At 35.4% G+C, this 12,064-nt stretch overlaps 1 protein-coding gene across 5 annotated transcripts in view; it reads right to left on the bottom strand.

The window, feature by feature from the left end:
- Positions 1-12,064, bottom strand: part of LOC150077345 (C2 domain-containing protein 5) — a 992,151-nt gene that overhangs the window by 461,935 nt on the left and 518,152 nt on the right. For all 5 annotated transcript variants that reach the window (XM_090386765.1, XM_090386767.1, XM_090386764.1 and 2 more), the window contains exon 15: positions 5,880-5,984. In XM_090386765.1, coding sequence (XP_090242891.1) covers positions 5,880-5,984 — 105 coding nt within the window. The remainder of the gene's footprint in view (positions 1-5,879; positions 5,985-12,064) is intronic.

Here is a 12,064-nt window from a genome sequence, read left to right as displayed (position 1 = left end):
CTAACTACACGTAGCGTTTGTAATGCCAGATCTTGTCAATCTAGAAGGGGTATTTCTAACATTTCAACTGGATACTCACCTTTTCTATTCTCAGTTGCAAGATGGATATTGTTCAAATTGGATGTACTGTGCATTTTATGTATGCAGGTAATTGCGAGTAGAAAGAGGGAACGACGATGGTGGATTCGTCCAGCAAATTCAAATAGGTTAAAAACAGGACAGTTTTACATTATGTTTGAAACACACAGGAAGTTTCAGCGAGAAGTTATTTTTATTTTACAGAATGTCGATACAGTTTTGATGAAATTCTAATGTTAATTAGTAAAAAAATTGCAAAAGTTGATACATACTTTTGAGAGACTTGCTGTTACATTAAGGTAAGTAAAAAACAAATAAATAAAAACATTAGAGAAAATTGTTTGTATTTTTTATTAGTGAATATTAGAAGTACAGTTAATAGTTGAACAAAATTATACATATCTTCTGATTCAGTTCTGGTGCTAATTACCGAAAATGGCAATGATTCCAAATTTGCAGATGCATTGCTGTTGTTATCTGTTAAAGCAGCAGTTTTGGTTTGTGTGTGTGTGTGTGTGTTTTTGAGGCCCAAAACATTTGTGAATACTTCTGTAATTTGACGACGGGCTTCAACTGTGTGTTTAAGCTTAAGCTATTCATTATCGGCACAAATGATAGCAAAAATGCCCTGTTGCCAAAACTGTCACTCTGCTTCTCCTCCCCTTTGGAATGCCATGCTTTCGGAGAGAAAATTCATATTGTTATTAGTTGCGGTTCCCTTTTTCTTTTCATTCTTACTGACAGAGAACACTGGGAAACTTTCCATTTATTTGTGTTCTAAGTTTTTTGCCTTTTTGGGCTATCTTTTGCTTCACTAATCCAGATTATTGCTTAACCCGGATGACCCCCCCCCCTCATTGATCACCCCAGTACTTCTTTCATTAGTTGCAGCACTTTCATTTCCAGTTTCATCTGTGCACTCCGGTGATAGAATGTTTGATTCTGTTAAGTTTTCTCTAGTAACAATAGGAATAAAAAATTTCATTTGATCGAAATAAACATGTTTCCTTTTAATTGCAGGTTGATCACTTGTGGTTTTTCTCTGCAGTTTCAAATCTCTTACGAAATTGCCACAAATGTACTTCCCCTTTTTCATTAGGTCTTTCACTAAAAAACAAATTTCTCAATTAACAATAAAGAAATTAATTATGTATGAAACAATACATTGTATTAATTTCAGGTTTACTTTTTTTTAGAGATATTCAGCACTGGGAATGGTGTATACGGACCTGGAATTTGATTTTCACATTTTCAGAAAAACCATACGATTCATAATAAAAGAAACATGAAAGAAATTTGGGAAATTTTATCACCTCTAGAAATGCCAATTCCAAATGAAGAATTATGGATAAAAATAGCACAACAGTTTTTTTGATACCACCCACGTTTCAAACTGTGTTGGAGCAATTGATGGAAAGCATATCAGAATTAATTACCCTCCCAACTCAGGATCAGAATATTTTAATTAGAAGTTTTTTCTATTGTGTTATCAGGAGTGGCAGATGCAAACTACTGTTTCACTGCAATAAACATTGGTGCTTATGGATGCGATGGTGATTTGAACATTTTTAAAACTTCCAATTCTGGAAGAAGATTGCGAATGAAACAACTTAATTTGCCATTAAATAGAGCTCTTCCTGATACAATGAGCTGGCAATGCCATTTGTCTTTGTAGAAGACGAAGACAAATGGCATTGTGTGAAGACAAGTTTTTGAAGTTTATAAGGCAGCTATCAATTGAAATATTTTATTGAAATTTTATTAGATCAAATATACATATAGAAAACGTGCTGTAAATATATTGGTCCCTAAAAGCAATTACAGTAAATCCTCACTAATCTGGATGCAGTTAATCCAGATGTCAGATAATCCGATCGAAATGTCAGATAATCCGGATCAAAATATGAAAAATTCTGTTCACAGTTGAGTACTTTGAAAGACACATGGGGATTTAGGAAGGCAGATGAGTCACTCTGACTGTGCACTAATTCACTAGGCAGAGAGAGAGAGAGAGAGAGAGAGAGATGGAACATACATCACATTTTCTTGCGTGTTGTTCAGTATCGCTGTTGACAGATGTTATTGCTTATATAGCTTCATTTGGTTCTTTATACATATATATGTACATAAGTTAACATATTTTATATAATTATGGGTTCTAAAGAATTGAAAAGTGGAATATAAAGAAAACACATTATTTTAACTATCATTAACAAGCACAAAGTGATAGAACAACTTGAAAATGGTGTTTCTTGAAAAAAAAAAAACATTTCTGAATAATTTGGTATTGACGAACAGACTGTCTCAGATATTAAAAAACAAAAAGAAACTATAAACGCATTTGCTTTAAAATTTGATGTGGGGAGTGATAAAAGCAGTCTATCAAATAGACAGATATTAAAAAGCCAAAAGAAGTGTCACTAGAAGAAGCTGTATTTAAGAGGCAATGAATGAGTGGCATCGGTGTGTGATGCCAATGCCACTTGATAAATGTATAAAAAGAAAATATTTATCCATCTATCAATGGATAAATGTATTGTCTTTTTATAGTTTTTAAATAAAGGCTCTAGAGTGATATTAATTTTTATTTATTTTCATCAGCACTACCTATATTATAAAACTTTCCATTTATTTGTGTTCTAAGTTTTTTGCCTTTTTGGGCTATCTTTTGCTTCACTAATCCAGATTATTGCTTAATCCGGATGACCCCCCCCTCAATTAATCCAGATTAGCGAGGGTTTACTGTGAAATAAAAGCAACTTTACTAATATCAAATGCCACTGTTGGTATTATCGGTTTTACACCATTTTTTCCTGTTTCCAGTGTCTGGAAATGGGAAATGCATCTATTGGTTTCCAATAGATGCATTTCCTTGATTTTGTGTCAATAGATGCAATACACAAATCAGAAAAGAAGTAAGATATTTTTGTTTTTCAAAAACAATTCATTGAAATTCTTTCGGTATGTTTCTTATGCCAAGAAACAGTTGCATGAAATTTTTTTTCCCCTCCCTGTCTCATGCTCATAATGATGCTGTATGCTGCGGCTTAACTGCTTCCAGCACCTCCGTAGCCAAGTGGGCAGGAGCAGCAGTGCATAGCACACGCTTCCTGATTAGACCAGGGTTCGAGCCCGTGACCACAAAATATGGAGGATGCGGAAAGGTTAGGGAATGAACACTGCATATCTCCGAAACAATATGGCCTTAGTTGCTAATGCTCCTAAAAACCAAACAACAACATTAACTGCTTCCTTTCATTGCTTTCACTATACTTTTCAAAAAAAAAGTGTGTGTGAGAGTGAGAGATAATAAAATTATATCAGATACAGAAAGACACCGAAATTATGTTTGAAACGAAAGGTTTCAAATTCTTTTTGGAAGAAGACAGACTGCATGTGATTCTTTTTTTGTTAATGCCGACATTAGTCCTACTGTTGCAGTGGATATTCTTCAGCAGTTTTCTGATTACTGTTTTGACTTTATTTAATAATAATAAGGTTCTTTATGAACTTAAATTATATACATTTGTGATTCCGTACACAGATAACCAGAGGAATCTAACAATGAATTGTCTATACAAATGATCTAACTTTTATTTTGTTAACTAATGAAACAGTACTAAAATAGAAGTAATATATTTACAATAAATATAAGGTTCAGAACTTACCTTTCTGATTCTTTTCAGTATTACGTAGTTCTTCCTGGTTCAGAAACATTTCTTTAACAATTTCAATCCAACACTTTGCCTTTATTTCTTTGTTGGCATAATCCTTTAATGCTGCGTTGTACAAAGCAGGCCTCCTTTTCACTCACAAATAAATTTCTCTGTGTCACACATCATCTTCTCCAAATAACAACAAACAACTAATGAAGAATAAAGGCCAACCACCCATGCATTGGGTGGTTGCCTGAGGAGAAATTCTCCCATGCATTGGGAGAATTTCTCCTCAGGCAATATAAATGCCCAACTGCTGGTGCTTTCAACCCCTATGATGGCATCAGCAGGCACTGAATGGCAGCTAACGCCATCCAACATGTGGCAATGTTGGATGTGTTGAAAGTGCCAATGTAGTGTTTTCCGTCTGCTTTCCATAAAACTAGGAATTCGAAGGAGTTTCCAATGCTTAAAACTCCATTGGAGTTTCCAATGGAGTTTTAAGCGCCCATCTAGTATAGCCCTTAGTATTTGTAGTGGTCGGAAAGAAAGCTTACATACAATATCAGACAAAAAAGAGAAGAGGAAAAAAAAAAACCTACTCACTTCATCCATTCTCTCTCTCTCTCTCTCTCTCTCTCTCTCTCTCTCTCTCTCTCTCTCTAATAATTTGTCTAGTTCTTTAAATTTATTTAATCTACCTACTTCCACAACACTAGATGAAAATGTTTGAACAATCAATCACTCTGGCTGAAAACAAATTTTTGGACATCTATCCTGCAACCATCCTTCTACAATTTAAATTTATGTCCCCTTATATGTATTAATCTGAGCAAGAGGAAGTATGCCCTAAGCATTCAGCTTACTCAATTCATTCAAAAAAAGCCTTAATTACCACAATCAGATCTCCTCACAGGAGGAGATCTCATTGAGGTATTTAAGGTCCAAATGCTGCAATCTGTATCTGGAAACCAGGCACCTTGTTGGGAAGCTATGATGTTTAATCTATGTTTGCCACTCCTACACCCCTAGAGATGATAAAATTAGTCTAGAGATGATAAAATTAGTCTGACGGTATATATCTTCAGCGACAGATATATACCGTCACTCTATGCCACTCCTTTATTATACATGTTATGTAGTTAACTGACTACCACCATCATGCAACTCAAATGCTGGATAGATATGCCTCAAATCAAATAAAATTGGTACTCTTTGCTGCACTTGATTTTCAATCACAGGGAAAATTCTGCTATAAGTAAAGACTGAGGGCAAGTACTCAGCACATAAGACTTGGGCTTATGTTCAATTTTTTTTTTTTTTTTTTTTTTTTTTACATATGGTAACAGTAGTAGTCACCTGCAAAATATATGTAGTAGTTTTTCAACCACTGCAGAACAGTCACCCCTGCAGAACAAATGAAACAACTGAAGGTTTTTTCATTTGTTCAGTTACATATTTGTTATTATTTTATTAAATGAAATAATAGCTAGATAAAACATTAAATAATAGCATACAAATATACAAAAATATGGTTTACTTGAACACTCGATAAGCAATTTTTGATAAATGTTCACTAATCTGAAACATTTGATAATCCAGAACTACCGCAGTTTCATAGAGACTAGATTACATGAAAGTGATATATACATATTTTTATGTTCATGTTTTACATAAAATATGAACAGAACATTTGCACACCTATGGGTGGTAAAACCCAAGTTTCTGGAAGTAAAGACCTACACCTTTTTCACCAGAGACCAATTGCAAACCTGAGTAAAAAAAAAAAAAAAAAAATTTCTTTATAAAATTATTATTCTATCATATTAAGTAAATATGAACCCCCATAGATGTTTTCCAAACAGGCGATGTATGGCAAATTTTCTAAACTGGTGATTCCCCCAATCAGTGATTTCAAAAGTGGTTTTATTATCAGTTTGCTAATAAAAAGGCCACAAGATAAATGTGTATTTTTATGTTTTCCATAAAATAAATTTTATGCAGAACACAGAATATTTATATTTATAGTCATGTTGATGTGGAACATGACTCCTCACATCAATATGTGAAAGAGAGAAATATAATAAGTAATCCTTTTAAGTAATTCAATTTTTAATGGTTTAACAATAAAAGAATTATAATTACCTGCAAATACTGCACAGGACAAGACTCGCTGGAAAGGGTACACTAGTTTCACTATAAGGAACATGACAGAGAATGCAACCTAGCTCAGCAGATAATTCATCTTGTCTGAAATAATATGACCAAGTATGCATCCACAAATATTAAATATTATTTAATGTCTTTAGTGCTGCCATAAATACAAGCAATTCATTTACTATAACCATTAACTGTAGAAGTACAGATGACTCATCATCCAAAGAGTTGTATATACTTAATATATAGTTTAATAGCACTCTCATTTTTTATTGAAGTGAAATGAAAACCTAAAATATTTATTGCACCTGAAAATTAGTACCTTAGGACAAAGAATACCCTACACCAAGATTAAGGAACTATTTGTAGCTTGTGGAACTATTTTAAGTCATCTTCTAAATAAGATGACTTAAATCATAAAAGATTTAAGTCTTCTTAATTGGAAGATGTTGCTGCTAAATGGAGTTCATCATCCTTGTCTCCAAAAAATGAAATTTGTCTCCAAAATTAACTGATACTAAGTTCTCACCAATATAGCATTTCTAACTGCTATTTCCTACATTAGATGATGACTAGTTTTACTTTGATAAAAAGATAAAAGTGAGTGTGTTGATTTTTATGATTTATTTCTGATATATCTGAAGATAAGCTGTTAAGAAAGAAAGCATAACAGCATGCTACTTGCTGACCGGGCTAGCCGGGTGGGTAAAGTGTCTGCCTGGCAACACAAAGGTCGCGGATTCGAATCCCGCCTCAGGCTTAGATCGCAGTAAAATGCAAAAAATTGGGAGGTGCATTATGGCCACAGAAGCCAACAACTAATAAAAAAAACATGCTACTTGTATTTTTAACATTAATGTTTAACGAGTAATTTTTCACAAGCTTAGAGACAATTTGTCACTCAACTTTCTGTGGGAATGAAAAGTAAAGTAGAATGACATGCCGACCAGGCTAGCCGGGAGGGGTAAAGTTCCTGCCTGGCAACCCAAAGGTTGCGGGTTCGAATCCTGCCTCAGGCTTGGATCAGAGTAGAAAATGCAAAACCTTGGGAGGTGCAATATGGCCACAGAAGCCGATGCACCAACAACTAAAAAAAAAAAAAAGAATGTCACATCATTACAGTCAAAACTGGATATAACAATGAATATTTTTTAAAGGCAATTTTTAAAAGCAAAAGTTAAAGAATTAAAAGCTGCTTTAAGTGGACAGTTATCAATATTTATAAAATTGGTTAATAAATCAAAAGCTATGAATGCATTGATAAAGCAGCACAAATATATTTATTACATATTCATTAAAAAACAAAATTTTTACATGGCAATGTAGTTAAGAAACTTATAATAGCTGTTTCAGCTTAATTATTTCATGAATTAAAAATTAACATAAAATATCATCAGCCATAAAAGATATTCAATGATCAACAAACATAATTATCTATACATAGACAAAAAATCATAAATTAATCAGGTTTTAAAAATGAAATATTAATCCATGATGCTTTGCTCATGTATTTTTGAAAGTTTACAGGACGTGACATTTCCTTATTTATTAGTCTTTTGGAAACACTTATTTGAAAAACTCAACTGAACTGTCTAAAAATATTAAGTGATTCTAAAATTTGTATATAATGCTACTAAGATACAATACACGAAAGAGAGAATCAGACAATTAAAAATCATGTAAAGAAATTAACAAGCCTCTTCAAAAGCTCATTTCTGAAATAATAAATGGTGTAATAACAACAAGTGAATACGATCTTCAAAAAGGTCTCTAAGGTTGGGAAAGTTCATGTTCACAATATTAAATTAATGCACCAACCGTTTAAATTAACATAGTTTAATATTTACAAAAATAATGGATATTATAAAATAAGCTAATTACAATGACTGACTTACTAAACATTATAATAAAATAAAATGCAATAAAATAAAATAAAAGTAAAAAGTTAAAATACAATAAAATATAAATACTAAAAAGCATTAAAACTGTGCAATTGTAGCTTTTGGGGGCGCCTGCCTCTGTAGCCGAGTGGTCATGAGCGGGAGTGCAGTAGCACACGCTCTTTGAGTAGACCAGAATTCAAGCAAGCCCTTGACTGCTGAATACGGTCGATCTGCCAATCCGCACCGGACCAGCGGGGCAGATTATGATCCATTTCCCTCAGCATGAATTGTTGAGGAGGCTTCTGTCCTGCAATGAGTTGATAATGGCTGCACTTTATTTTATTTTTATTTATATTCATTATTTTTGTAAATATTAAACTATGCATAGCATTAGTAGAGTCATTTGTTGCAAGAAAGCAAGCTTATGCAGCATCAGCCAAAAAAAAAAAAAAAAAAACCACTTATACTTCACCCCTCTGTTCATTTGAAATACCGGTCCAGCTGAGCCTTAAAATTTTAAGCTATCAACTTCCACGACAAGGGATGGAAGTCTGTTCCACTAACCAACCACCCGCTGACTAAAGGCAAATTTCCGCATGTCTATCCTACTTCTGTCTTTCCTCAATTTGAATTTATGCCATCTCAGATGATTATTCTGAGCAAGAGGAAGAATCCCATCAGCATTGAGCATGCTCAACCCATTCAAGGCTTTATACACCTCTATCAGATCACCTTGCTGGTGCCTAGTTTCCAGACACTGTAATTTGCAAAACTTAAGCCTTTCTTCGTAAGAGCACCCCTTTGTTCCATTCACTAATCTTGTTGCCCTTCTCTGAACTTGTTCCAGCAGCTCTACATCCTTCTCGAAATGAGGCCTCCAGACATGTATACAGTACTCTAGGTGTGGCCTGACCATTGCCTTATACAAGGGAATAATCACCTCCTTATCCTTGCTAGAAAAATTCCTATATATCATTGACAATACACCATGAGCTACACTTGCAGCCCATCTGCACTGCTCAGAGAATTTCATATCTGCCTGCACACCCACCCCCAGGTCCTTTTCATTCTCTACCACTGTCAGTGTAGTACCACAGAGTTGATATGTTGTTCTGGGGTTGCTGTTTCCCATATGTAGTACTTTACATTTGTCAATGTTGAACTTGATTTGCCACCTCTCAGCCCATCTGCTCAACCTTTCCAGATCCTGTTGCAGCAGCATAGTGTCAGTAGTGTCCTTGACAACCCTGCCAACCTTCGTATTGTCTGCAAACTTGGACATTAAGCTTGATATACTATCATCAATATCATTTATAAATACAGAAAACAATAATGGACCCAACACTGAACTCTGAGGGACTCCACTGATAACATTAGTCCACGATGAGCAGCGTCCATTGATTACCACTCTCTGTCTTGTCCCCCTCAACCATCCCTTTATCCATAGCAGCAATTTGCCTCCAGTGCCACACTGCTACACTTTGTGCACCAGTCTTCCATGTGCAGCAGTATCAAAAGCCTTTCTAAGATCCAAGTATATAATATCAAAGTTATTCCCTGCATCCAGTTCTTTTGTGACTGCATCTTAGTATCCAATCAAATTGGTCAGGCAAGACTTCTCCTTAACAAAACCATGCTGTGTCCGAGCTATAACTGAATTCTTGTCTAGATGATCCTGCAGTGCTTCATTAACCAGTGCCTCCATTAATTTTCCTGGAACAGAAGTTAAACTCACAGGTCTATAATTATTTGTGTTAGCCTTTGATCCTCCTTCGTAAATTGGTATCACATTTGCACATTTCCAGTCTGTGGGTACCTCCCCTGAGTCCAAGGAAGCTCTCATAATTATGGCTAAGGGTTTGCTTACTTCCTTTGCTGCCTCCTTTAATATAACTGGATAGATCCCATCCACCCCAGGTGCCTTTCTTGTGTTTATCTTCAACAATTTCTCCTCCACTTTACTGTCAGTTATTACAAGATTCTCTAGCTTACTGCTAGAGTTGAATACACCTCTGGCATTCCCCTCGCTGAATAACTCCTCATGTGTGAATGTCGATGCAAAATATTCATTTAGTTTGTTAGCTACCTGAGCAGGATCATCAACAGGTGACCCATCGATATCAAGTGGACCAATCTGATTCATCCCCTTCCTTCTAGAATTTACATAAGTAAAGAACTCTTTGCTGTTTTTGTTTGCATCCCTTGCCAAAGATTTCTCGTAATCTGCCTTCACCTGCCTAACCTCCTTTGTAACTTGGTTACAGATCAACTTGTATCTATCATAGGCTTCTGTGTCACGTGTTAATTTGTATTTATCCCATGCATTTTTCTTCTCTGCATATGTCTCATTAGTTCATCTGACATTATGTTAATTTAAATCTATGTTAATTTAAATCATCTATGTTAATTTAAATGGTTGGTGTATTAATTTAATATTGTGAACATGAAAGTGAATACAATGTTGGTCTTAAGTTTTGCATGGAGGATGCAAATTTTCCAAATTTAAAGAAAAAATAAATAAAATTCCAGCAGGTGTTATGTTCAAAGGCAGCATTTCAACACAGACTATAAAACTCTTTCAGATTAACAATGTAAACAGAGTGGCTATGTGTGTGTGTGTGTGTGTGTGCGTGCGTGCGCGCATTAGACTGGCAGATTTATACCATCCACAGCAATTCCAGTGTAAGAATTTGAATGGCCATTCAAAAGATTTGCTGGATCTGTCTGGTGGATTACGAAGGGCAGAGGACTTTGTTTTCTCAGTTCTGGATTTATCTCTCTTTGGTAAGAATGGACTTGGCCTGCATCCATTTCTTTTTCGTCTTCTTTTGAAGAGAGTTCCAGAACAGACTCATCCTGCGCCTCAACTTCTACATCCATTATCCAGCTAGTTCCTAAAAAGGGTGACAAATCCCTCACAAACAATTATAAACCCATTGCAGTTACTTCTACTTTTTCTAAAGTAATGCAGAAAAAAATTAACCATCAACTCTTAAACTACCTAGAAACCTTCTGTATGATCAATGATCACCAGTACGGATTCCGTCAGTGTTCAATCCACTTGTGATATTCTGGCTTGTGTTATCCATTTATGGACTAATTCAATGTGAAACACAAGCAGTTGCTCTTGACATCTCAAAGGCTTTCGAATATGTTTGGCATAAAGGTCTTCTAAACAAGCTTCCATCTTATGGTTTGCCAACTGTTTTTTGTAATTGGTTATCCAGTTTTCACTCTGATTATTCACTGAGGCTGATGGTAGATGGCTCTCTGTCTTCTAACTTCTCCACTAATGCCAGTGTCCCCCAAGGTTCAGTTCTTTCCCCCACTCTTTTCCTCTTGTATATTAATGACCTTCTTCCATTGATTGGAAATCCTATCCATAATTTTGCCGATGATAGCACATTGCATTCCACTTTCCATTTTGAGAAACCTTGTCCTGCTCAATCAGCTTCAACTTCTCGAAAATCTGCTACCAATTCCTTAAATGCCCATCTCCAGGTAATTCTCCAGTGGGGCAAAGATAACTTAGATGATTTCAATCCTTCTAAAACTCAGTCTTGTCTTATATCTCGCAAAAAGGATTCTTCTGCTCCTATGCTTATCTTTGGTGACACTGATTTCTAGGCAAAATGATATATCTCTTTTGGGGATTACCCTGACTTCTAATCTTTCTTAGCACAAGCACATTACAAATATTGCTTCCACTGCATCTAAAAAACTTGGTTTTCTCTTTCGCTCATGGCGATACTTTTCTTCCAAACAGCTGGTCACTCTTTACAAATCGCAGTGCCTCCAAAACCTCTCTCAGGCTTCTTGATTCCGTTCAGAAGAGGGCAGTTAAGTTAATTAATGATTCATCTCTAACAGAGTCTCTCCACTCGCTATCTCATAGATGTACTGTTTCTGCTGCATGCCTCTTCTACAGATATTTCCAATGGGCACTGTTCTTCTGAATTGGCTTCTATAATTCCCGCTCTCTCTTTCAAAACAGTCCGAACACGTGCCGCCACCAGCCAACATCCATTTACTGTCCAACTTCAAACTCACAGTACCAACTTTTTATCTTCCTCATTTATTCATTCAACTGCCGTTTTCTGGAACAACCTTTCTTCATTCGTATTTCCTGAAATTACAGTCTACAGAAGTTCAAGTCCAATGTCAACAAATATTTTCTTTCGTCTTCTCAACCTCCAACCCAAGCACGGTACTAAGTTGCTGTTGCTGTTATTTGGTTTTTATTAACATTAGCAACTAAGGCCAAATTGCTCCGACGATATGTGGTGGTCA

Source organism: Mastigoproctus giganteus, chromosome 12, assembly GCF_048544385.1.
Source record: "Mastigoproctus giganteus isolate SK-2022 chromosome 12, ASM4854438v1, whole genome shotgun sequence".
NCBI classification, from domain to species: domain Eukaryota; kingdom Metazoa; phylum Arthropoda; class Arachnida; order Uropygi; family Thelyphonidae; genus Mastigoproctus; species Mastigoproctus giganteus.
The sequence above is the reverse complement of the archived record's forward strand: the minus strand, read 5'-3'. Positions and strand labels throughout refer to the sequence as shown.